The sequence below is a fragment of the Chelonoidis abingdonii genome, chromosome 2 (genome assembly GCF_003597395.2).
Source record: "Chelonoidis abingdonii isolate Lonesome George chromosome 2, CheloAbing_2.0, whole genome shotgun sequence".
Classification (NCBI taxonomy): Eukaryota; Metazoa; Chordata; order Testudines; family Testudinidae; genus Chelonoidis; species Chelonoidis abingdonii.
Window position 1 is genome coordinate 161,397,980 of NC_133770.1, and position 27,767 is coordinate 161,425,746.

Below are 27,767 nucleotides of genomic sequence, written 5' to 3' on the forward strand. Positions count from 1 at the left end.
TGGCAGCAATAAACTTGATGCCCCTCACAGAAATAAGAATAATCATCATCCCTAGCTCTTATCTCATGTTTTTCCATCAGTAAATGTCACAGCACTTTACCATGGAGGTCAACATCATTATGCCCATTTTTCAGATGAGGAAACTGAGGCACAGAAAGGGGAGGAAGTGACTAGCCCAAGGTCACCCAACAAGCTAGTAGCAGAGGCAGGAACTTCTGTTAGTCAGTAGCCATAAATTCACAACCATGGGAGGCAGAGTCTGGAACCTTATTCCCTGCCCAAGCTGAAGGGGCCAAACATTAACAATAAGTTGGTTCACCTAGTGAATTGGAGGAAAGCTAGCCCAGAAGTAGAGCTCTGAAATGCCTTTAACTCCCTTCCCAATTCCTGCTGCCACCCAGAGCTGGGTTCCAGTTCCAGAGACTGTGTTCCTGGGACCCTGTGCCCTGAAGAAAAGTACAGTATTTTTAAAAAAACCTTGAAACTCAGTGTCAGTATTTAAAACCAGATGTCCAATTCAAAGTGAACCTGGTCACAGTGTAAGGATCGCTCTCGCAGGAAGGCCTGAGAAACTGGCACCAGGACTTGTGTTCCACACCGCCCTGGCCTGATTGCAGCTGCCATGCTCTTCCCTTGCAACGGTGAGATCTTGCAGCATCTTCGCTTCACAGCTCCACTCCCTCTGCTCTCAAAGTGTCCTGAGTTAGGATGGAGGGATCTAAGCACTCTTCCTCTTTGTGGAGGGACTCCTGTGAGAGGCAGCGGTGTTTGGCTGTTCTACCTCCTGGAAACCACCCAGAAGTGTCTATTACAGTAATTCTGACCAGCAGATGCACCTGTATAGTTCATTAAATCCCTACAGAAGTATAACTCCCACCCCGAAGCCAGCCTGACTGCATGTCAAATACTTCTCCTGCCCTGGCATCTTCAGTGCTGCCCGTGCAGCTAAGTGGGAAGAGACCAGAGCAGCAACAGCTGTGACTAGGAGAGCAGGGGGGCAGGGAAACCTAAGCTGCCTGCCCAGTTCAGTATCCACTATCTGTGCCAGAAAAGGAGTGTTCCAGCACAGCAGCAGGATATGGTCTTGCTCTTCCCTCTCCAGTGCGACGTTCCCAAACCTCTTCATCTCTCTTTCACACTCTGCCCCTTCCTCCAGCCCAGCGCACACTGCAGAGACCCTGGCAAGGGAAGCTTTTGGATGAAGAGAGCCACTCTTGAACAGGTCTCGACTACATATTTAGGTCCAAAAGGCAGGCATGCTCCCCATCTTAAAGAGAAACACCGGCTACTGGCACAACCAGAGCATCGGAGGCTACAGGTAACGGATGTAAATACTGGGGCTGTCCTGGGACTCACGGTTGTTCCTATGCCTCACATTTCCATTGCCTGTGGAGGGATTGAGTATGAGGGATGGATGAGTACAAGCCTCAACAACAGCGTCTGCTTAGTAAAGTAGCCTCCCGTCCAGCACCAATACCACATCCATCCGCAGCCACTCGAAGAGGAAAGGAAGAAGTAATGTCCATGGCTGGAGCTCTCTGAAGGGAGCGATACAGCCAGAGAGCCCATTCTCCTGATCCTCTCACACGTCCTTCCCAGGAGTCCCTTTGATGCAAAGAGAGTAGAAGAGATGCTACACTGGAAACAGGTCCTTGGGTCACTATAGATCTAGGGCAAGGAGCTTCATCAGCCCCCTGAAATAAACAATACAAAGTCTATGGGATAGTTTTTAAAAAAATGCCTCTTTTCTGTAGTGCTTTTGCAATGCTGATGTTTCACACAGGTGCTGTCAGCTCATATGCTTGAGGATGGGGAAGCCCAGTCAAACCAGGTCCATCCCTACCCTATCTGGATCTGGCCCGAGAACATGGTGAGCAGCAGCATAATAACGAATCCCGTCAGCAGCCCTGCATTCTGGATAGCGAAGGCGATCAAGGCGTTGCCATTCCGTTCGTCCTCCTGACTCACTTCATTCATCTCCGGGAACTGGGAAAAGAATCGGAACGTTTCAGTCGTGGAAGTTCTCCCCCCTCCAGGCTCCCTGCGAATTCGCAGCTGCAGATCCCAGCACTGTATTCCTCTCTCCCCACCCCCATCTGTTATTAGGCATTAATTTATATAGAGCTATTCACAATCAAGGCCAAGTATTTTTGATCTGACTCTGTCCAACCCTGCTAGGCTAAGATCTGATAAATTTATAGCTCAAAGTGGTCTGGCTATAGGCTAGCTACACACCCTCCATTTGGTGGGCATGAGGGAATAACCATCCCTCTGTGCATGCTATTGTCACCATTCTTCCCTCCGTGCCCAGGGTTGCAAATACTCCTGACTTACACAGGCCAGTCAATACTCCTCCCTCAAAATCACCCAGAGGCCTCACTGTGAAAAGCCGGGTGCGAACTCTGGTGTACAGCACATGATGTTGCGGAGCGCTGTCATTAGGCAAGTCCTCTTAGCTCCCAAAGCTCTGCATCCTAGAAGCTTTGCAGTGCAACAATAATCGTGACCGAGGCTCATCAGTGCTCAGTGGTCGGTGGTCACTGCAGGAAAAACAACAACCCTGCAATGCTCCGATCCCCTAGCCAGCAGCCCTCCATTACTGTTGGCTTGGGATTTACCATGTCAGCCAATGCAATGTAGAGGAACATCCCACCAGCCAGAGCAAAGATCCAGTTAGCAGAGAAGTGGCTGCCGGCCAGGATCCCGAAGGCCAGTCCTAGGTAGCAGCAGCAGGCCGAGATGAAGTTGAAGAAGAGCGCCTGCTGGATTGTCATTCCGGCGTTTAGCAGGATGACAAAGTCACCTGCAAAAGGGAGGAAAATGTAAGGAGAGGAGGAGACAGACAGCTACACATGATCATTTATGCGATGGATGCATCAGCAAACTCCTGCCCAAATGCAGCATCCCACCAGACAACAGCACTCAGGCTCCCTTTTCACTGAGATGCTTAAGCACATGCATAACTCTAGGCATGTGAGTAGCATCACTGAAGTCAAAGTCAATGAGACTCCTGAAATGCTTCAACGCTCAACCCTCTTGCTGAATCAAGGCCTTACATAAACTAAATAATAATAATGCTTTGCTCTTATAGACCATCTTCATCCGTAGACCTCAAAGTGCTTTAAAAAAAAGAGAGAGTACTGTACCATTATTCTGATTTACACCTGGGGAAACAGAAGTAAAGAGAGGGGAAGTGACTGGTCTACGGTCACATAGCGAGCTGGCAGTAAATGCAGGAACAGAACCCAGGTTCTCCTAACCCTCAGAGCAGTGCACAACACTGCTCAAGAAGCCATCTTGTGTCAAGCCCCATCAAGACAGTTAACTGCAAGAACAAGGACATCCTAGCACAAAGGAACCAAAACTTTGCTACACTGACAGACTTGCTGATTCACCAAGTGCCCAAGGTGTACATCTACTTCCACGTATAACTCTTGACATTCAAACACAGCACAGGTGTTTTACCAGCTGTCTCACGATCTAAAATTTAATGACAAACACCCCTGGTTTTCAGAACAGATTACACAATGTGATTCAGCAGCTTTCCTCCCCTGGCTAGTACTGTTTCACATACCGCCCTCCACCATACGCACAAACTTCTCTTTAAATGACCAAGAAGTTGGTATATTTTGTTGACGGTTGAAAGAAAATGGTGAAATAAGTTCAAGTTCAACAAGTGCTTTCACGCTTTCCTTAAGGACTTAAGCACATGCTTAAATACTTGGCTGGATGGCGACCAAATGCAGTTATGGTGCACAGCTGAAGAGCCACTGTGATGTTATTGAGATAATCTGGGACCATATAGAACATGGTTGCAACCAAGGTCCTGTAGTGGCACCAAATCTTATGTAATGGGGGTCATATAAGGTGTCTAAGACCAGGTTATGGGTTGCTGGTTATGATTATGCTGTCTATGTGTGTGTATCAATTTTGTAGTTGAAATTATGAATATTGGCTCTAAACTGTCTGTATTTCAAACTTATGCTATGCTTCTGGGTGACATCCCAGACAAGTTGGTGTTAGCTCTGCCTAGCCTGCTTGATGGCCCATTAAGGACCATCAGCTACACAATTGACCCATTGAGAGGAGGCAGATACGCCTTGTAACTCAGCAGGGTGTGCAGGAACTGGCCCATGTGACTGCAGACTCCATTTTGCTGTAATTTTCCACAGTAAGAACAAAGAAGTGTTCTTACACCTGGAAGAGCCTATATAAGGCTGATGCCTCATCTCCATCTTGTCTTGAATCCTGCTTCCTACCTCTGGAGGGACTTTGCTACAAGCTGAAGCTCTACACAAGGGACTGATGACCCATCCCAGCTGGGGATGTACTCCAGAGACTTGATTTGAACCTGCAGTTTACTCCATCACTGCTACAAGCCTGAACTAAGAACTCTGCCATTACTGTATGTAATTGATTCCATTTAACCAATTCTAGCTCTCATCTATATCTTTTTCCTTTTATGAATAAACCTTTAGATTCTAAAGGATTGGCAACAGCGTGATTTGTGGGTAAGATCTGATGTGTACATTGACTTGGGTCTGAGGCTTGATTCTTTGGAATCAAGAGAACTGTTTTCTTTTATTAGGGTGTTGGTTTTCATAACCATTCATCCCCAGGATGAGTGGGACTGGTGGTAATACTGGAAGACTGGAGCGTCTAAGGAAATTGCTTAGTGTGACTTGTGGTTAGCCAGTGGGGTGAAATCGAAGTTCTCTTTGCCTGGCTGGTTTGGTTTGCCTTAGAGGAAGAAAAACCCCAGCCTTGGGCTGTGACTGCCCTGTTTAAGCAAATGGTCCTGAACTGGCACTGTAAGTTGGGTCCCGCCAGAATTGCATCGTCAAAGCCACGTACCCAGCTCGTGGGGGAACTCTTCACAGAGGATGGCCACGGAGGTGCTGATCCCTTGGAAGACAGACACGGTGAAGGAGGCACCGATGGCCAGGCCGTCAATGAAGTTGTGGAGCCCATCACTCAGGGTGATCATCCAGGCCAGCGTGCCAATGTCAGAGTATCGCACCCCCTTCAGCCAGTAGCACGCACTTTGGGAAGACTGCAGGTCCTGCAAGGGAACACCCAAAGTCACATGTGAATCCCACTGGCTGGGTCACCAACCCACACCAGACTGCAGACAACTCCATTTGTCTTACTGCGCTGCCCAATGTCATGCCCATCTCTGCACACTAAGCCAACGCCTCCAATCAGTAGCTGTAACTGGTAACAACCCCAGGGAATAAGCACTAACCTGGACAGACAGAGAGCCCACAATGACCTTCTCATCCACAGTTGGATTCTTGCACTCTAGCTCACTGGTTCTGTGAGGGATCATGTGATCCATGTCCCCATTCTGCAGTTTTTCAGTGACCCCTTCCTCCTGGTCCTTCTTGGAGGGGAGGGTCTCAGGGCTGTAGTGGCTGTGCCCATGATGGTGCTGGAAGGATACACAGATTTACAGGCTTTAGCCACATGCAGCATGGATGCGTGCAGTCACTTGTATATTTCCGGCTCAAACGCCTGGGGCATGCTGATTATTTTAGCTTGCCCACAAGCTAGAACAGGAAACGTCACAGAGACGGCGATGCTGAAGCTGACTAAAACCACTAGGAAACTAGTGTGTCTTTGTTTTTAAAACCCAACATTGTGATTGTACATTTTCATAGCATCTTTCATCCCAGAGCACTTCCACCTCTGCTAACCAACTGTACAAACTACACACACGAGTCACTACAGCTATTTCTGGGATGGCATGTGACAGCTTTTGGGGTGGATCAGGAGAAGGAAGAAACATACAGCATCATGCCCAAGTGTCTCTTACTTCCCCCTTCTCTGTTGAAAATATCACCCTCCCCTAAATGAAAAAAGGGAACCATTGTTTGTTATACAAAGATCTAAGCCAGGGGTGGCCAACCTGTGACTCTAGAGCCACATGCGGCTCTTCAGAAGTTAATATGCAGCTCCTTGTACAGGCACCAGGTCTGGGGCTGGAGCTACAGGCGCCAACTTTCCAATGTGCCAGCGAGTGCTCATTGCTCAACCCCTGGCTCTGCCACAGGCCCTGCCCCCCACACCTTTTCCCGCCCCCTCCTCTGAGCCTGCCATGTCCTCACTCCTCCCCCTCCTTCCCCAGAGCCTCCTGCACCCACAAAACAGATGATCAGGAGGTGCAGGGAGGGAGAGGGAGGCGCTGATTGGCAGGGCTGCCAGTGGGCGGGAGGCGCTGAGAGCAGGACAGGGGAGCGGCTGACTAATTACTGTGGCTCTTTGGCAATGTACACTGGTAAATTCTGGCTCCTTCTAAGGCTCAGGTTGGCCACCCCGGATCTAAGCTTTTCTCTTCACACACAGGATTTAAGAGTCAGTAAAGCAGGTGGCCTTTCCTGAGTGGACCTGTTTGAAAACTGCATTAGAGTAAGCCCATTGGGAAGCACCTTTCTGGCAGATACCATCTGGGAATGCCTAACCCGCTCCCCCATGGGACTAGCTCAACCTCACCTGATCTTTCTGCTTGAGAAGCATCTTCAGGATTTTCTCTGTGAAAAAGAACAAGTAAAAGCCCCCAAAGACCACTGCAGATTTGGAGAAACAATCAGCCTTCTGAGGGTTGAATCCAAAGGCCTGAAGACAAGGGGTAACAGAGAAAGGTTTGAGAACCATGAACTCCAGCAGCATCCCTTGCCTCCCCTCCCCTTGTCTGTAGGAGCTCTCAGTACAGGGACAGCAGAACAGCACTTCAGTTAGTCTTTTCTCCCCCAATGAGTGCTTCAGAGAAAGGCCTAACACACCTCATTGTGCAATACAACTGCATGCTAGAAGGGAATGTCTTCCTGACCCCAGATGTAATCAGCTCATGCCCTGATGCATGAGAACTGTTAGCCCATCTCAGTTTTATCTCAGACACAGTGTCACTGCAGATCCTACTCACATTAATCTAAAAAGTATCCAATATCTCCATAATCTCACTCAGCTACTCATCTTGATATCCTGTGGCTATGAGTTCCACAGGTTAATTATAAAATGCCTTTGCTTTACATCTATTGGTTTTAAATTCACTGTCCCTCCTCTCACAAGTCAGGTGTGAATATAAACACAGGCAGGTGGGCCAATCAACTCTCTTGTTTTCTGGGAGTGGGCTTGCTAATACATCATTAGCTGACCTCCCTACTCTCTTTCGAGCACGGAATCAGGAGAAGCAACTGCACAGCAACTGCACCAACGATCACATATCAGGTACCTGAGTAGGGGTTTTCTGAACAGTAACACTCCACCTTTCTCAGTTTATTCATTTCTTGGGTGCATAGAAGGTGTTTTCGGCAAGTTCTAGCACATGGGCTTGGGGACCCTTTTATCTCAAAGCCCAGACTGTCTAAGCCACTTCTCACAATGAACTCACCACCGGGACTAAGCGTGTCTACTCTCGGCCAGCACAAACACTGAGCCGTATATAAGGGACGCGAGTGACACCAACAGGCAGCTAAGATTCTCCTCAACATGGAGTCTTCTCTCCACCTCGTCTGCTCTCTACCATAAAAGTGACCCAGTCAAGCCTGGTTTTGTTCACACATCAAAGCCACTTTCTTTATATGGCCTGAAAATGGCTAAGGCCTGGTCTACACTTAAAAGTAGGTTGCCATAGCTCAGGTGTGAGGGGAGAAGGAAGGAAAAAAAAACAACAACAACAACAAAAAAAAACCACACACACACACACCACTGCTATGCTGACCTAATCCCCACCGTAGATGTAAGTAGGTCAATGGACAAATGCTTTTTTTGACACGGCAACTATAGCTCAGGGAGGTTGGCTTCCTACAGCACTGGAAAAACGCGTTCCCTTGGTACAGGCTGATTCTAAGATATGGGGTTATGCCAGCATAGCTGTGGAGCCATAGCTGTAACTATACAGTCTCCATAGTGTGGACATACCCTATGGCTCCGAGGTCCTCTGATAGTGCTAGACCGTGGCCAGACACCTCATCCTAGCAGGTAAATAAATACCATCAGTGCCATTTTATAGATAGGCACACAGGCACCAAAAGGTGAGGTGGAAGTGACTTGTCCATGGTCACACAGTCAATGGCAATGCAGCTAGGAGCTTAACACAGTCATACAGCAGAATTTAGCCTTGCTGATGGGCCTTAAAACGTTTCCAGCACCAGATGCAGCCACAGACCAGGTCTGACCATATCTGTGTCTTCCTGCAGCAGTCACTCATGTTTCTCCTCAAGTCCCACTGGCTTACATACACACACACACACACGGCCAGAAGGCCCTCACCATACCTCCGGGATGAGCTGGAAGAGGGCATTGGAGAAGAGAGTTCCAATCGCCAGAGCTATGAAGTAGAGGAGCAGCCGCTTGTAAAAGGTCTTCTTCATGAAGGGCACCACGCTGGCTCCCACCAGGGAGCAGAGGGAGATGACGGTCACGCAGAGGAAACCGTAACCCCAGACTGCAGCGTGCGTGCCAACCCCACCCCAGTTACACCACAAAGGGCAGGAGAGTCCAGCGAAATCAACACAGGACAGCAAAGAAGTGAATCCACACCAGAGGGGGGGGGGGAGGGAGGAGAAAAAGGGGACATTCATTAGTGATTTCATATCAATCTGGAATTGGTTCAGGGAGGCCAGAAGCAAACTTGGTACAAGATCGCTCTGGAACTCTGACATGCCAGCCTCTTTGGGGAGGGCAGGATCACGGCTGCAACACTACAGGGAATGTGAATCAGCAGAGCTAGCCATACAGCCCACACTGCAGGATGCAGCTGCTGTGAATAGCTGCACCACAGACTGACAAAAGGATGGATTCTCTCCTTGGGGAAGCAGAGGTCTGGGTGAAGGAATGAGATTCCTCATCCTAACAAGGCTCTTACTTTACAATAAACACTCCAAGAATGGAGGTTAGCTTGTGGCAGGTGGACATGAAGTATATTTTGAAGAGAGAAATAAAAATCAGGGTTCTACTCCCAAAACAGATTCACTTTCCTGGTGACCTTGTCAGGCTCCCAGTGGGCACATGCCATTCCCAAGGGTATAAGGCCCCTTTAATTGGGGGGAGGGGAGGGGGCGTGTCAGAGTTCCAGCATCCCATGGAGCACTTCAATTTTACAGCTAGCATCTCGTACACTCCACCCTCATCGCACAGCTGAGTCTCTTCACCCTGTGCATGCCTAGTGCACTCATCACTGGAGTATCTGGGCACCAGACAACATCAGAGAGACCAAGCACTCTGCCTGGGTTGTATGAGGCGCTTCCAGCCTAATGGATTAACCTGCATTTACGTTCCATGCTGTGGGAGTTCTCCTGCAACGTGCGTCCCATGGGGGTGGAGTGTATGCCATCATTTTAGTTCCCATCAGATCAAGATACAAGGCATTTTCTTCAGTTTTTTTAAAAAAAAATTACAATAAAGTGACAGTTCTGGAGCTGAAAAATACCTCCCCAAGTCCCACAAGCAAGGGGCTCCATCAGACTCTGGTTTAGAGACGGGGTAACAGCCCTTGCCAGCATGGGATATGTAGGAATACTGGGAGTCAGGTTGAGACCACCAAGCCTGGAAGACTCAACATGAAACATACTAGCTTTGTTTTAGCTTGCAAGGGGCCAAGAGAAACAAGCACCAAACCGACTGTCCCCAACTCCGTCTGCTTGCCAACAGGCACTTGACTGAAACAGCCAAGAGATCCTGCACTCTGGAGCACTGGCAAGGAAGGGTAATTAATGATTAGATACCCTGTCTTCTTCAGGGCAGTACAATGCACACATACTGAATGCAAAGCAGCCCTGGGATCACGGCGGGAGGATGACTCCAGTGAGAAGCTGAGATTTTATTTTAATTCCATGACTTCTAGGCTGAAAGTTTGAGGATCTGAATGGATTTGAGGTCCCTAAGCACCTAGACCCTGCTTAGAAAATCCTGCTGCCAGAAAGCAGGATGCTGGAGGAATGTGTGTGTTTCCAACATCTGATTGTAAAGCACATGGGGATATTTATTTAGCTCCAGAATTGTGCAATTAAAATAAAAAGTAGTTTGTAATGTATCTGACAAACCCATCAGGGCACCAGGAAACCTCACTTTGCATCGATCTTTTCAGGGGCTCTGCCGCCTTTAATCAGCAAGACCAGGAGCCAGGAGAAAGCTGGGATCCCTGGCAGGAGGGGTTTCTTCAATCCCTTCTGTGCATTTTTACCCTCTGTTCCGTCCTTCCTTCCTTCCTCACACCCTTCTTATGAGCTCCAGGAATGACCCTACACCAGGCTCTGCCCATCAGACCAACGCTGACGTAGCACAGATGCTGCCAACCCAGCACAGGAGTGCCCTGTCCTCTTAAAGCTCCCAGACACTGCCTGATGTACTTGCATAAGCTTTGTCTATGCTTAGTGTCACTCACCACAGGCAGGCTTTGGGAAGTCTCCCCTTTGGTAACCAAAGGCTAACAGGAACATGAAGAGCAAGGGATCTTTATTACTACAATCTGTTCCACGAGCAGAGAGATCTCACTGGAGCTAGGACCACCCATATTTCCAACCACTACAACCGAGTGGGAGGAGAGGGGCTGTGTGACCACCCAGCAGGAGTCACATGGGGGAAGGGAGCTCTCTTCTCCCTCCCTCCAGACCTAGGATCCCTGCCAACTGCACTGCGACTACAGGATATTGCTGTTCTCAGAGAGGCTGCAGGCAACTCCACAGGAAGGAAGGGGGAAGCAAGCTAGGATGGCACAGGGCTCCCCATGCTGCCTGAACACCAAAGGTTGACCCTGAAGAGACCATGTGATGTTTCCTGGTGCTCAGAGGAGCAGAAAGGACCTGGAAAGCATGGAAGAAAAGTTTCCCTCGGTCTTGGCGATGGAGAAATCTGTTTGGCAGGGGCTGCTGTAAAGGCCAGCGGGAGAGCCAGCCCCTTGAGGGTCAGAGAGAAGGGCAGGGCATGTTCTACTGCACCTCTGGGATCAACTGGAAGAGCGCATTAGAGAACAGCGTCCCAATGGAGAGCGCGATGAAATAAGTGAGGACTCGTTGGAAAAAGGCCTTGTTGGTGCAGGGCACGATGAAGACTCCAAGGAGGGAGGCCAGGTTAATCAGTGACACACTGACAAAGCCAAAGCCCCACACTGTGGAACAAGAAGAAATGAGGGCTGGATTACCAAGGCTATTTGGGGGTGGGAAGGGGCAGATGCCAGCAGCTCTGCATACAGCTGGGCACGGAAGGCCAGGGGAGTCAGGCCGCACTGAGGAGGGGGCCTTGCTGTGACAGAGGATCACTCCCATCCACTGTGCTCCTTGAGATACTTTAACGGTGGGACAGTTACAGGAAGGCGAGAGGGTGAAAATAAACCTGGTTAATGCTTCTCCATGTCTCTGAATTATTTTAAAGGGCACTGGCAGTAATTATGCTCCAGGTGCTGTGCTCAGTTGTAGCCCATTAACAGGCAGGACAAAGTGAGCCAGAGCAAAGAACGCCTGTGAGCATGGGGGAGAATCGAAGGCACCAGAGGTGGTCTAACAAGGAGGTCCTGAGACAATAACTGTGTGTTCCAATAGGGGGCGCTATTGTTCTGAGAAGCCAATCAGAGGCCTGGGCCACTTTTGATTGTTGCAGGTCTCCAGGCACTTTTGAAAGTTAACCTAGGACTCTACTTTGATAAGCTCCTTTGGGACAGTGTCTGCACAACGCCTAGCACAACGGGGTCCATGGCTGGGCCCCAAGGCACTACCATAATACAAACCTGGCATCTGTGGGAAATCTAAGCTGAGCAATTGCATGCTGCCTCTCTGCACTCTCCTGTAACTGCCAGGTGACGGATGGCATGCTATTCCTCAGTCTGTCCCTCAGCGCTGTTTTGTGACCACTGAGACAGCTGCTGGGGTCCACTCAGAGGTGGCAGCGATTTTAGGAGTGTATAAAATGCAATTCATGTAAACAGTTTGTAATGTGCTTTGGATGAAAGGGGCTATAGAAATCCCTGTTATTTATTAACCTGCAACCAGATCCACTAGTGAAAGATAAAAAACAGGCCTTGCTGAGCTTAATTAACCTGGAACAAGCGTGAGAGAGAATGTGTGGGGCTGCGGTAGCAGGACACAAATACAGGTAACCAATCACTACTTTCTCACTGATAGAGGGCACTGCCTTCGCTATAACTATGGTGCAAGAGAGCACTGACTGCTCTGGGAACTAAAGTCACATGCCCCAGCAGCAAATTCTCCCCTCTGCATTGTCAATGGTCCAATTACTGCTCTCTCTCTGCCCAGCAGTGCCATTGGTAGGGAAGGCGAGGGCAGATTCAACAGGCTGCAAACACTAGTGCCTCCGCACTTTAAATGCAATCTGCAAGAAAATTACACTGGGGAAAAGCCATCAAGATTCCAAGCTACCCCAGGAAAGTTTGCTTTCCAAGGTTATCAAGAGAAATCTCTCCCCCCACCTACCATGAAAAGTCTTTGCAATGACTTAAGGAAACACAGAAAATCCAGCCTTGCATATGCAGGTGTAGAGGGGTGATTTTATTGGGTTCCCTCTGGTTCCAAACAACTGCCCCAAAGCCATCGCTAAGAGGACCAGCTTAATAGCTGTACAGTGCATTTTGACAGCATCTTTCATCCCAAAGCACTTCACTCTCAGGCAAGCCTCCTGGGAGACAGGTAAGGATTGCCACACAGATTATAGATGGGAAAATGGAGGTGTGGGGGCATTTGATGCGACTTTCAGTAATGTAACAGCTGGGGGATGGCGATTCAGACCACCCTGCCCCTGCACTCTGCCATCTAGCATTAGTTGGGCTAGTACCTAGCAAGCAGCCCCATCACAACTGCCAGCCCAATTCCACATTCAACTCAGAAAGCACCTTCAAAGGGATACCTTTTGGAAACCTGTGGTTTAATGCAAAAAAGGTCCCCTCTGCCTAAGATCTCTGTATCCACAACTCCCCTGTGTACCAAAGGGCCTGTCTATATGGGGAATTAGTTCATACTGGGCTGACACACACTAGCTGGTGTGTGGCATGTAAGCTGCACTAACAGCATGCACATGGGACAGCTGTGCCAGTTCACATCATTGTGTGCCTACGGCGGGGCTGGTGCACGCTGTGTGGCATTCCAGGTGGGTATCCCATGCTCCTTTGCTTTGCCAAGTGCATTCTGGGATTTTTCTCGCTGCACATTGTGGGATATATAGTGAAGCTAGTGGAATTCTGGGACTTGGTAATCAAACTTCCCAAAATCCCATGATTCCACTCTCTCCATCCCATGTTTCCTCTCTTTCTGGGCAGGCTAGCGCCATTTTCTAATTGCTGTCAGCCAAAGACAGAGCTCTGGAAGCATTGCACAGCCCCAGTGTGTCGCTCTGGCTGCAGAGCTGAGCTGCTGGCTGAGAAGGAGAAGTGTTATGAACAGGCTCTATCACATTAGGCTCAGAATATGCCCTGTTTCTGCAGTGAGGGCTAGAAAAAGCACCAGTGCCCTGCACTCGAGAGAGGTGATCAGAAAGCTTACGCTTCAGCAATGCCTAAAGCGGATCCCAGTCCCCCTCTCTGTGCCCCCTGGCTATCCATTCACCTTCCACCGAGCTGGGTTTCCCCTTCTCCGTCTGCTCATTCTCTTTGTTCTCCAGGTTCTCTGCCGTGCATGCCCGAGACTCTAGCTGCTGAAGGATGGTTGGACAGAACTCCTGGAACTTGCTCGGGCCAACATGGGACCCTTCGCTCAGGTTGTGGGTGGTGAGGAGCTCAGAGGAGCTGAAGCACTGGCGTGGGGAAAGAGACACCTTTAGCATCCCATGGCTGTGCTCGGCCGTCCGGCTTGGCAATATGGGCATTCCCAGAGGGCTCCTTGATTGCATCCTCTCCCTCCTGGCGCAATGCACACACAGCAACCCCTCGCTGGACTCAGGCCTATCCCACTGCATGTGAGGCCCTAACTCCCTCTGCATGTCTAATGGGTCCCACAAACCACCTAGCTGCAGGGGCTGTTTTCCTCCCCCTCCCTGAGAATTCTCTCCACTCAAAGGCAATATCCCAACTCCCACCATCACAGCAGTTCTGCTTGGCCTGTAATGGATTCCCCCCAACTTTTGCCCAACTTCACCAGCTGGCTCCCTGGGAGCAGAACACAGAACACAATGCACAGCAGCTGGGGCAGCGAGGGGAGCAAGCCGAAATAGCAGGGGAAGCAATGGCCTCCAGAGTGGAGCTCAAGCAGATTCCCTGCATGGGTGACACAGGGCCCACGTGAGCCCAAGGAGTATCCCTGCAGAGAACATGGCCCATCTGATCATCCATTCCGGACAAGCTTAGCCAGTGGCATGGCGATCCCACACTGTTTATGAGGGGCCGTGTGTTAGGCTCGGGCCATCCCTCCTGGGGCACTGCAGAGGGGGACACACAGGAATTCACATTACCCGGGAGATGTTCCTGCGCTGCAGCTCTGATCGGGAGACGTTCTCATGCCCCACCCCCACGTCGAGGCGATTTAGCAGAGCCTTGAGCTGCTGCACGGTCAGCACGTCGCTCTCGCCGTACCGGTGCAGGAGATCCTGCAGAAAGGAAGCTGCAGTGACAGCAGGCTGCAGTGAGGCGTCCGTCCCAGCCCGCGCCTGGCAGGAAATGCCCAGGAGGCAAAGCAGCATCACCAGGAGGTGACGTCGGGGACTCACACCCAGGACCATGGTGACCAGGCGATCCTGCAAAAGGAGACAGATGCTGTGATTAACTTTAGTGTTCCCTGCAGCCCTGAGCACTAAGGTAATCACTCCAGACAGTTCCTTGCAACAGTCTCCATGTCCAGCACCAGCCACTGATTGCTGGACTGAAAGGGCACAGACAGCCTAGGTGCTAAGGCATGCAGCAAGCACCTTGTTGGATCAGACCCACTCCAGTGAGCACACCTGGCTGCACACATGCTGGAACTGGGAGTGCTGCTGCACCCCCTGATTTGAAGTGGTTTCCATTCTATACAGAACCCCCACTACACAAATTGTTCCAGCATCTCAGCCTGGCTGGATTAGGCCCCATCCTTCCAGCTGTCCTATCCTTTACTCGACTTCCCCATGCAAGATAACGTGCACCCAGCGGTGAGCGTGACACAGGCCTTCCTACGTCCTGCAAAGTATGGCAGTGTGCCCTGCAGGGGCAGCAGATTCCATTTGCAGCTGAACATCACTGAACCCCATGCCACCTGCAGGTGTCCAGCTGTTAGTGTGATAGCCACACTGCCCAGCTCCCTTACCTGCACAGGCTGATGATTCAGTGTGGAACAGAACTCCAACACTTGCCACGGTTAGTAGCAAAAACACCGATCCCTCTGGCACAGGAAAGGTACCTGGAGATTTCCCCCCCTGGTCTGTACCCAGATCAGGACTTCAAGTCCATGGCAGCTCTACCAAATACCAGCGATTGCACCATGTAAGAATTTCACAGGGCGAAACAGGCAGACACTGCCAGGAAAGCAGCACTGCCACATGGCCCATTCCCAAAGGGTCGCAGCTGCAAGGCCTGCCAGGAAAGGCTCTGCTTGCTGAACTGCTGCATGCGAGGAGCTGGAGCAGAAGGGCAGAGAGAGAGAGGCTGCAGGGCTGCTGTCAAAAAGGTCAAGTCAGGTCAATATTTTTTAAGGGAGAAAATCAACATCCACGCAGATGGGCAGGAACGTTAACGGAGGGGTCCAGCATGCCATGAGGTCAGATGAGGGGCTGGCAGCACACGCAAGCCCTGGGGGACACAGTGCTTCTCACTGCGGCTGGAACTCCAGGAGCTGGGAATGGGGGTGATGCACATTCCAGGTTGCAGATCAGTCTTGGGAGGTAATTTACAAACTCTCAGGCCCGGCAACGGTGCCACCGGCCACCTCTTCAGTCTCCACTGGCCACCGTGCTGGCTTTGTGTCTAGCAGTTTCTCAGCTGCTTGTGAAGCCGTACAGGCTCCCTGGCTGGCATCCCCCTCCCTTGGATGGTGATATACAGCACATACAGAAACATTCACCCCCATGACATGAGGCGGTCAGGATTACCACCAACGTTTGGCCTATGGGGAAATTGAGGCAGAGAGAGATGTGACTTGCCTCAAGCCACAGAGGGACTCTCCGTCAGATGTGGGAATTGTCCTTGGGAGGCTCTGGCACCAGGCAGCACTGCCTCACTGAAGGGATTCAGAGGTAAAGGGGACTGTCCATCTCTCCAGCCCAGCAGGACGGACCGAGCCCTGCGTGGCAGACAGGGCCACACTGCCTGCCTCACCCCACTCCCATGCAGCGCTGTGACAGCAGACCTCGAGAGGCATGGTGTTATGAATGAAGGGAGAATCCCCAGAGCATCTGCTGCCAGAACCACACAGGTATTCGCTTGCTTGGGAGAACCCCAGCCATGCTCACAGCAGCATTCCCCTGATGCAGGGCACTCACCTTAGTCCGGTCCAGAGACACGCTGGAGTAACCTGGAACAGGCACTGGCAATCAGGGTGTGCCGAATGCTCACGGGCAGCAGAGCTCACAGTCCCTGCAAAGGGGAGAGGCAGTGTGAAGGGAGGATGGAGCTTGCAGCAGGAGGACCATAGCATTTCATGCTGCTCTCCTGCTGTCACAAGGTTCTGCCCAGGGGACGGGACAGCGAGCCAGGAGCTACTGAGAAGCGAAGGGTTTTGTCAATGTGCATGGCTAAGGCTGCCTGCTGAAAAGCATTCATCCCAGATCCAGCACACCCTCTTGTGCTTCTGCAACCCATGGGATGGGCCAGCTGCAGGCTGCTTCCCCCACCTCTTATCTTCTCACGCCAGAGCGCCAAGGCCATCAGGCTCTCAGCACACCATGCCAGCAGAGCCACCACAGTAATGCAGCAGTGCGTTCCAGGGGACGCTCAAGTCTACAGGGCCCTGAGGGAGAGAGCCCACAAAACACGCCTCCTCCAAGACTGCAGAGCTCTCTGGAGCACAGCCTGCACGCCAGCAGCCACCGCTGCCCTGGCGCAAACATCACCCCAGTCCCTGCAGTGCCTGGAGGCTGAACATGGCAGCCTTGACCTAGCGTTACAAACATGGGGTGAAACCAGAGCAGCCGGGTCAGAGGTTTGGAAAACTTCCTGTTAAGGGGCCAGGCCAAGGAGTTGTCAGCTGGCTGCAGGAGCTTTCGCTTCCCTCAGACACCAAGCGCCAGGAGGCCCACTCCACACAGACCCACAGAGGGTGCAGGGGGAGAATTTGTACCTGCCTACTGCACCCAGGTCCCAGCTGGGGCTTGGCGTAGACAGATAGGCACCACAGCCGGGGCGTAGCCGACTGCCGCGTTCAGGGCCTGAAAGCTGCACCATGCCTGGTTTTATTCACCCCTCTCTTTCCTCTGTATCTTCTAAGTTACAACCACTGCTCAAAGCCTGCAGAGACGGCTTTAGACTTGGGCTCCTATGACCACACCCCTCCCCATATGGTCAGTTACCCTGACAACCTATCCAGGGCCTTGAGTAACCCCAGTGCAGGCTTCACACACTCAAGACAAGGTCCCTGCTCCATGGGCTTCCAGCCTAACTCACACAAATCCCACACCCACATTCAGACAGGAGAAACACAGATGACAGCACAGCGATCAGGATGTGCAGCTTTGTGGAAACCTGGGTGCTGGGCTGTAGCAAGTCATTTTGAGCTGTCTGGGAGCCCAGGAGAAGCATGCAGCAGCTCGAGGGCCTGAGGAATAAGATGTGTGCATTATGTTATACAATTAGCAGCATGGTTAAAATAAGTTGAACCATATCCCAGTGGCCTCTTCCCCAGGCACAGGCATATACATATTTATATTTACTTGGTCCTTGATCACTAATCTTTTATATAAAAGAAATCAATAAAACTGCGCAGAGCTAGAATGCTGGGCAGCACCAGCTCTGCCACACAATACGCCCTGAGGCGCTAAGAGGGTGGCCTTACGCAAGAACATAGGAATTGCCAGGCTGGATCAGATCTGTGCTCCCATCTAGCCTGGCATCCTATCTCTGGAAGGGCCAATACCAGCTGATTCAGATGATGATGCAAGAACCTTATAGACGGCAGTTATCTGCCATCAGAAAACGTTTCCTCCTGACCCCCCATACCTTGAGACAAGATGAACTCCTGAAGCATGAGGGTCAAAATCCCTTCCAGGCTCTTATTAAAAAAATACTATTATAAATATTCCTGACCAATACCAGTATCCTGTAACTGCCAGGACAGTCACCAAATCACACACAGGAGCTGATCTAGGACTTCTCCTATCTATTCTAATAAACAGGCTTACACGGTGCCTTACTGTGGGTAATGTTTCATGTGTCCAGTGAAGTCACCACGATGTGTTGGGTGAAATAGTTGCCCAGTTAAATGGCGGTGGCAGCACTGTCTTCAGTGAGGCCAGAATTTCACCTGCTGTGCACTGCATGGCAAATCTCTCCAGGGTAAAGCCACCTGGCACCCATGGGAAGGCTTCAGATAGCTACTCCAGCTATTTCTGTCCCAGCTGGTTCATGGCCAGCTGGAGTCAGGAAAACTTTCCCCCCTATTCCCCAGCACAGCAACAGGAGGCGCATTACAGCATCCAGCACAGAGCAGAGAATTAAGCCTCCATATAAATCCACAAAGCTGAGAAATGGAAGACACTTGCCCGGACACAACATGGACAGGGTTTCTTGCTGCAGTCCAGGAATGAGGCTATGGCTTGCAATTCCGATAAGCACTGCAGAGTTGGACTGTCTCCATGGGAGGGGAAAGTTGTGTCTCTGGGATACAGGAACATTGACACATTGTGCTGCTGAGACCTTATCAGGGAAAAAACCTGGTGCCAGGATTTGTTAGACTCTCTAACAAAAAAATCAGGGTGCCAGGGAATGTTAGACTCTCTCTCCAGGAAGGTCATCTGCACACTTCAGTATGATTTAGGTTCTTTGCTTAGACCTTGCCAGATTTCTCCCCAGATCTCAGGCCACACGGTGCTAAACCAGACTTCGGTACAGAAGTAGCAGTACATTCCCCAGCTGGTGCCCAGTATTTTAGCAAGTGGGGTATCTTAGCCACTAAGCCTGAGGAAAAGCTGCTTTGAGTCCTGTCAAGGTTCCCTCCCTACTCTGACCTTCAGGGTACAGATGTGGGTACCCGCATGAAAGACTCTCTAAGCTTATCTCTAGCAGCTTAGGTTAAAAACTTCCCCAAGGCACAATTTCTTCCCTGTTCTTGGAAGAGTATGACTGCGCTACCACCACGAAGTGAATTAGACAAAGATTTAGGAAAAGGACCACTTGGAGTTCCTGTTTCCCCAAAATATCCCCCCCAAGCCTCTTCACCCCCTTTCCTGGGGAGGCTTGAGAGCAAACAAGGTGAGCACAGACCAGCCCCTTGGGTTTTTAGGACACTAAAAACCCATCAAGTTCTTAAAAGTAGAACTTTATTATAAAGAAAAAAGTAAAATAATCATCTCTGTAAAATCAGGATGGAAGGTAATTTTATGGGGTAATCAGATTCAAAACACAGAGGATTCCCGTCTAGGCAAAACTTTAAAGTCACACACACACACCTCCCTCTTAGCGTAGGGAAAATTCACAAGCTAAAACAAGATAATCTAACGCATTTCCTTCCTATTACTTACCATTTGTAATCTTAGATGCTTAGCTCAAATATGGCTTTAGGAGATGTATTTTCCCTGCCCTCGTTCTTTGCTGTCCTGGAGAGAACACACAAAGAGCACAAAACCAAAACCTTCTCCCACAGATCTGAAAGTATCTTCTCCCCTTATTGGTCCTTTTGGTCAGGTGCCAACCAGGTTATTTGAGGTTCTTAACCCTTTACAGGTAAAAGAGGGATTTTATGCTACCCATAGCTGTATGTTAATGACAAGTCCCTGCTGTGAGTATAGTTATTTCCAGGACTCTGGGCTTCCATAAACTACTTCAACTGCCCAAGAGAATGATGGTGAAGTAGACATGATGCTAGCCTAGGACTCCAAAGATCTAGGTTCAATTCCCAGCTCTGGGACAGATGTCCTGTGTGACCCTGGGAAAGTCACTTAGCCTCTCTATACATCAGTTCCTCATCTGTAAAACAGGGATAACAACACTTCCCTGCCACACACAGCTGTGGTGAGAATAAGTGCATTAAAGATTGACACACACTCTGATACTTTGACACAGACCGATTACTGCAAGATTTAGGGGGATGGATAATTCACTATGGGGCCATGGAGGTGGTTTGTATTCAGGCTGGCAGGACTCACAAATCACTCCCTCCTAGCAGCTGTTTAGTGCTCTCTGTGAAATGAGTCTGGGGGAAAGATCAGAGAGGCCAAGGATGGAATGGGCCAGGGGGACTATCACCCTTCCCCTCCCCTAGTGGTGGCTGCTCCTGCTATGGGTGGGATGCAGGTGCAATATGTCCTACGCCTGAAGCGTGTCACACCAGTATTGCATTCACTTAAGACACTGACTTTTGTTGCTCTGCTAACACACACACAGCTATGACCTAGAGGGGAATTCGGTCTCAGCTCCCATTCACTAGGCCCACAGCCATATTCAAAACAAACCTTTGCTGATGTGTTACAGACTTTGGTCTCCTCTAGAAGTTGATCTAAGGCCTTTTTGGACCCTACCCAAGCAAATGTTCTGAAAATAAAAGTTTGGCTCACTGGCCAGAGCCATATTTGGACTGGTAAGGCCTCTCCTGACAGGTCTGCTCTACAAGGAGTGGTTCTCCCAGCCCCTCACATTGACAGGCTGGGTGGGAGAAGCAGAGGTTCTGTTGCCAATACAAGACTAATCAAATCAAAGTAAACCAAACCCAGGCGTCCAATGGTGTTGTTATGCCACATCCACCACTTTCTTATTAAAAAGGGATCGACATTCTCACAGTCTCAAGAGCTTACTGCAACTTTGAAATCTTTGTTTTTTTTAAAAAGCACCAGGAATTCCTTGAGAGGGAATTGGCCAGGGAGGTTTTAGCAAGGGCTTAGGGGGGAATGCTTTGCTGATTTAACCCCTCTTCTCACAAATCCAGAGAAAGACAATCCATCTGGAAGCAGTGCAGCACAGATTTCGGGAGGTGCCAGGAACACAAACACTTCCGCCAATCCCCCTCAAGACTGCAGGACCCACCCCTTGCTCCCACCCTGTCTCAGAGCTCCTTGCTGCTTTAAAGAACTGGGAACAAGGCCTGGTAAAGGTCTGCAGCACACAGACAGGAGATTGAGGTTAAAAGGTACAGCCCAGGCCGACCACATTCTCGCCCTTGGGAGGATGGAGCGTGACTCAGCTGCTGCTACTCTGTCTTTTTAGATGGGCTTGGCAGCTAGGTGAGAAGGGAAGAATAGCCTCAGGTTTCTTGTCTCCCCCCTTTCCAGCACTTCGTTTACCAGCTATTTCTGTCCCCCCCAACCCATACTAAGCCAGTCACCACAGAACACAGAAATTGTCAGAGCAGATCACATCAATAGTCCAAATGCACAGTGCCATAAGGACAAGAGTGTAAAACCCTGCAATAATCTGACCATAGGAATTTTCTTCTTGATCACCAACAGTTAGTGGCTGGCTCATACCCATAGGCATGAAGACAGACACTTACCCCTTACACATTTCTATCCTAGCTACTGTAACTGCAGGTGATATCCGCATTCACAGGCACGTTTAATCCTTAAACACTTCCTTTCTGAGCTGCCCACAATGACACCCAGGTTTGTTTCCCTGAATGGTGACTGTTGGGGAGAACCCCCATCAACATGTACGAGTAATTCAAGTTGCTGCTTCCAGCATACCTGCAGTGAATTGCATTTGATATCATGTTGTTAGGTCCCTCTGAAGCTTCGCATAATCCTTTAGTTCTAGATAACCCATGAATGTTTGTCTCACTGCAAATGCAGCCACCTCTCTGTCCAATCCTCTTTTCCAGATCAAATATATTTGAACAGCTCCAGGGCAAATATACACCCTATTAACCACCTCCTGCCTTGCTTAAAACTGACCATCTAAGTCATCTGCTCAGTAACTACAGTAAATGCATTATACTGACTGAAGGAGAAATTTTTAACTAACACCACACACACAAAAAAACCTTCCCAGAAGTCTGAGCTACTGGAATTAATGGAAACTATGAGCATGTCACTAAGATCAGACCGCTCCCAAGTTTCTCTCTGCCAGCCCTGTATCCTGAGGTGCAGGCATAGAACAAGAATGACTATTCAATGCAGTAGAAGTTACAACACTGCTCTCACATACGTCATAGCTTTACAGTTTAAAAAGACGCCTGCTAAGCAATGCATGTGGCTTGGGTCTTGTCTTCAGCGCTAACAGTGGTGTGTTTTTAACCTTAGGGTGATTAATATGTGTGGGCTGTCCCAAGGTAAAAAACACAACACACACCAAGCACATAACCAGTCAGGAAAACCCACTCCACCCGACCCCACCCACAGCTGACCTCTGGAAAAATTTACCTCGTAGTAAAACTAAAGTGCCTGGTTTTCTTTGTGAAAGAACATACCCCATAACCACTGGAGAGCTGAGCACAACAATGCAAGAACTGAGCACAACAACGCAAGAGCAGCCAGAGAGAGACCTGTCACAGTACATTACGAGGGTTTACATGGAGCCTCAATGGCAAAAGAGGATAGGTGACAGGATTCAGTCACATTCTGAAGTTGGCAGTTCAAAACCAGACCACGCTGTTAGTGTTCAAAACTCATTCCCCTGACAGCTGTTCAGTGGCCGACCTGGAAAGATCTGGTGGACTGGTGTCAGTTTCACAAGTCAGTACCTCGCCCTTACTGGCAATCTTGGAAGAGACCAAGAATGGAATGGGCCACAGGGAGCAAGCTCCTCGCTTCCCCAAAGGAAGTTCCTCCTGAGTGGGGCCAAAACACATTGGCAGGGGATGGTGAGCCACATGTTGTGTCTGCCCTGTGGATAGTTCACTTTCCAGAGATGGCAGCCAGCACATTTCACTAGCATTATAGGAATTACAAAGGGTTAGATCTCCAGGAGCTCTGTCTGAACCTCACTGGCACTGGGGAGCAGGGTGTTTTTTTGCATTTCTTTTAAAGGTTCAGAAGCTAGCAAAGGCATTCTCAGTTGATAGTGTACTGGGACCACAGATGGGATCTAATCACAATGAGATTCCCCATCACACCCTCATGGTGCCTCTTGTCCTTTGTCAGCATTTCCTAGATCATGACTACACAATGTGTAGCACTCAGAATGCTGCAACCCCTCAGTCAGAAGAATCCCATGTTGCTTTGCCGCCATTTTTGCTGCACTGGGAGACTGCAGAGATTTCTTCTGAGGGACTCTTTCAGACAGGCAACAGCATGTCTGGCGTCCCTGGTGCATGCACAACACGTGGTCCAGAACATGCAGGAAAAGTGATGATACAATATGCAGGAAGAGTTCTACAGAGCAGATCCTGCGTGTCGCTAGACATCTACTCCCATGCCGCTGTGTAAAGGGTGCTAGAGAAACGCATGGAGGATGTCTTTCAAGATTTATTTCCCTATGCTGGAGGAATCAACCCCGACCTGTCCTCTACTACTAAATTTTTTTGGAGCCACCAGCATTGTTTAGAGAAGAGACAGGACAGGATAGCGGGCCTCTCGGGAAGGAAAGACAACAAAAGCCTGAGAACAGAGGAGACTAACAGTACAGGGCAACAGCCTGGAAAGAAAAGAAGCTGCGAGTCTGGAGCATCCCCTTCTGAACAGAGGAGGGGGAGGAATTTCCAGTGCTTGCTGGAAACAGGAGCAATCCAGCTGCCCACATGCAATGGTTACAAGAGACACCTCACACAACTAGTGGAAAACCACCACCTCCCTGCCTTTCTCTCACATTCAGAAACCTGCAGCTACACTGGCTGGCATCCTGCCTGTTCCATCTCATGTTAGAATTCTCCACCCCCACCACAGATTGACCTCCTGAGGTATCCTCTGTTTGATTCAACACCGATTAGCCTCTCTGTCAGCTCATGAAGCCCTCTGAGCAGGAATATTTTTGATACAGTTGAAAGTCTGCTGGGTTTTCATTGGAAAGGAGATTTGCAGCATTACTTTTAAACAGAGGGGGTGGGAGGCCTGAGTCCCAAACAGGTCAGATCTAGCCCCCAAGTACCGCTTGATGGCTCAACCCCAACACCTGGAAAATGACACAGTCAAAAGCAGCAATGTTTGACCTACTTGGAATCGGAGAGAGCAATATTTCGTCCTTGTCCCCCTCCCCATCTTTGGCTCCGCTGCTCTCAAACCCCAGGATGTTTGAATGTCAGGAGGAAACAGTGAGTAGAGGACTCAAAACCAGGATGCTGTGAATTCGTCATTAACCCCATCTTACAGAGCAGAAAAATGATCTGCCCAAGGGAGACAGTGAGTCAGGAGCAGAGCTAGGGATAGACCCTAGTTCTTTAAGTGTAAAGTGTAATTCTTTGAATGTGCAATGGAAATGCAAAATATTACACATAATTGTGATGCTTGAACACAAGCCTGGAAGTAACATGTTAATTTCAGCTAGAGGGAGAACCAATGTTTCCCAGGGCAAGAAGCCACCCTGATGTGAGAAAGTTGTTATTTTCAAGCATTTGTGTTATTTGTTCAAACAGGCAAATTACAAAGAGTTAAGAGCATATGGTGGTGTAGCATTATGCTCCCTTCCCCTTTCTGCTCACCAGTAAGGTGCTACCACTCAGCTTGCAATCCTCTGATAAAGACCCTGGGATGTCTCATCATCACCCCTCTTCATAACTCACCCAACCCATGCCACTTTCCAGAAACAGCACAAGACACTGGCTGTGTCAACACGAACAGCACTCAAAACCTCTAGCAGAGGGGACAGGAGAAATCATTGTAGCTTTTACTGTAAAAAGGTCAAAAAGGCACATTTTCCATATGCCTAACCACTCCCTTCATGCTTTAAGCTCAGACTTTTCCAGACTATTCAGCCTCTTCAACACTGATGTTTTTAACCCCCTTCTCCTCCCAGAGCATGGATGGAAAGGGAAGCATCGTTACTGTAGTACCAGCATTAGCATTCCCCTCTCCCACTGCAGCATGTTTCTCAACCCTCTAAAGCACATTATCTCCCCACACTTTTGCTTACTGCAACCATAAAGGGGTGTGCAATACACCACAATCTTACAACACATGCACGACAGGCCAACAGTGCAAGCAGAAACAACTCCACTGATGTCACCAGACTTGTGTCTGCTCATACCAGTATTGCATTTGGCCTTGTAATGGTATCCCCTTTACCACCTACTGGGAATACATGTACCCATCTAAACAGTTCTTGGCTGTCTAAATCTGGCCTATGAGCCTTTTCTTTCAAAACTGACAGTCCTATGTGGCACGGGATGGTGCGTCTCAGGCTAGTTCCCCATAGGCAAGTGTCCAGACAGCAAAAGTCATTGCCACCAGGGTAATAATTAACCCTCTTGTTGGCAGTCTTCCCGCAGAAGGCAAGGACTGAATGGCATACCAGCTGCCCTTTGCCTTGCGTATTGCTTTGCATCTACAGATATCGCAGCAATTCACAAACAAGGGAGGAGAGCAGGTTAAAAATCATGTTTAAAGAAAAAACAAACAAGAAGTCCACACTACTAGTAACACCCTTGGTGATTTGTACTGATGGGCATTTGAAAGCGAAACTGACCTCACAGCATTTATGCAATTAGTTGGTCTGCATTTCCCCCAGCCCAGCAAGAGATAAGGGAGCAACCAGTGTCACTTCTATTTCTAAGCATTTTCCCTGTTCTCCAGCCTCAGCCCAATGCCACGAGGGCCAAGTGGCAAAGCAGGGAAAGTTGTGACAGGGAAATATTTAAACACAAAGGAAAGGTCTGAGTGATTAAAATATTTCTACCAATAGGCTGTGCAGACTCCATCCAGTAGCTCTCAATCCACCTGTGAAGTAACTCTCTTCTTCTGTGAGATGCAGAGCCTAAATGACTTGCACAAGCCCAAAGAGGGGGTGAATAGTAGGACCAGGATAGAACCCAAGAGTTCTGACCCTCTGCCTCCCTCCCAGAGCTTTGAGTAGTACATGTGCTCTATGTGAGGACTGCAGTCTTGGCCAACAATTACAGCATTACCTGGAGCTAGGGTACCTTCTGGGATTTGTCAAATAAGAAGAGAAGAGCAGCCCCTCCAGTGCAATATCTGGCTTCTAGCAGCATCCAGTCCTCCAGGGGGGAATTTATTCCTGGCACCCATTAGGCATAAGTGCATACTGTGAACAGCCCACTAGTTTCACTGCTCTCCCCAAGCGTGTCCCTGCCTGTCCTGCAGTGTCCCTTCAGGCAAATGAATGTCCGCAAATTACCTCTGCTCCCTACATGCCCCCGACCAGGCCTTGATATCAGCTGTTCTCCAAGCCCTCTGCCTCACTTACCCACTTCTCGAAGAAACCACTACTTCTTCCACTCCCCAGGCCCAGCAGAGCCCCCTTGCTTACCCACAACAAAGTCTTTCTTTCCCTCTCCCCTGGCTTCACTCCCTCTACCTACTCAGTGCCCTGCCATCTCCTTGGTGCTCAGCTCCCTGTTGTCATACCCCCAGATACCACTGATACTGCACAGCCAGGGCCTTCTCCGCTTGCCCCGCAGCTCCCACAGGCAGATCACCCGCTCACTGCCACCTTGATACCACCCAATTCCTAGTGCCCTCAGCACCTGCCCTGGTGTCACTCCCAGGGACCCAGAGCCAACGCCCATCACAGCAACTGGGCACTAGCATCCCAACTCTGCTGCACCATCACACCCAGTTCACACATCCCCTCCACCCCTCAACCCCCAGTTCTCCTGGAGCCTAGATTCTGCAAACTCACCCACAGATCCTGCAGCCCTCACCTCCGCTACTGGCCAGGTCCTGCGGATCCTCAGACACCCTCTACCCAACACCCCCGAGTGCCCTGACTGCCCCCTTTACCCAGCACGCCCTAATGCCCTGACTCCCAGCGCCCCTGCCCTGGCCTCTCACCCCGTCTGCCCAGCAACCCCTGATCCCTGCACTACCCTCTGCCCAGCACCCCACAGTGCCCCAACCCCCTGTACTCAGCACCCCCCCAGAGCCTTAACCCCTAGCCACGCGGCCCTGACCTCACCGCCCGAGCTGCAGCCCCTGGGGCCACTCGCCGTCCGGCCCCGATCCCGGCCCTCACCTGCCGGCGCAGCCCCGCGGCCCTGTGCGCTCACCCCCGAGCCCGGCCAGTCCCCAGCACCGCACGGGCCCTCACAGACTGCACGACACTGGCGCCGCACGCTACGTACCCGGGGAGAGGGGCGGCTCCGCCTTCTGCACACAGCCATTCGCCACTGGCCCGCGCCGATTAGCATAACCACGCCTCTGCTGGCTCCGCGACACCCCCATTCGGAAGCCAGGAGCACCACGTGGCGCGTCCGGCGTCCTTGCTTGGCGCCCAGTGACAGTGGTGGTGGAAGGGGGAGGGGAAGGTCCTAGGGTGAGGGAAGGAGGGGAGGTGGGGGAGCCCCTTGTTTTGCTCTGCGTTTATACAACCGCTAGCACAGTGAGCGCCTGGTTCCTGCCTAGGGCTGCCAGATGCTTCTGCAATACCCGTAATAAATAAGGGGCAGGTGAATTCCAAATATGATCTGCACTATTAAAACACGTGTGCAGGGCTGGTGCAACCATTTAGGCTACCTAGGTGGTCGCCTAGGGCACTGGGATTTGGGGCGGGGGGCACCATTTTCTTCAGCAGCGACCAAGGTGGCCGGATCTTCGGCTGCCCCAGTCGCTGCTGGCATTTAGGCGGAAGGAGCTGGGGCGCGGGAGTGCGGGGAGGGTTGCCTGCAGCA

General features: G+C 50.3%; 1 protein-coding gene across 1 annotated transcript; it reads right to left on the bottom strand.

The window, feature by feature from the left end:
• On the bottom strand, positions 1 to 27,197 carry SLC39A14 (solute carrier family 39 member 14). The gene is made up of 10 exons (XM_032800874.2): positions 27,113 to 27,197; positions 16,390 to 16,483; positions 14,392 to 14,673; positions 13,551 to 13,737; positions 8,277 to 8,446; positions 6,493 to 6,615; positions 5,246 to 5,431; positions 4,855 to 5,062; positions 2,619 to 2,803; positions 1 to 1,986 (listed from the first exon to the last, which is right to left on the bottom strand). Exons 3-10 carry the CDS (start codon positions 14,656 to 14,658, stop codon positions 1,840 to 1,842), a joined length of 1,473 nt encoding a protein of 490 aa, XP_032656765.1. The 5' UTR covers positions 14,659 to 14,673; positions 16,390 to 16,483; positions 27,113 to 27,197; the 3' UTR covers positions 1 to 1,839.
• Positions 27,198 to 27,767: the final 570 nt, after the last annotated feature.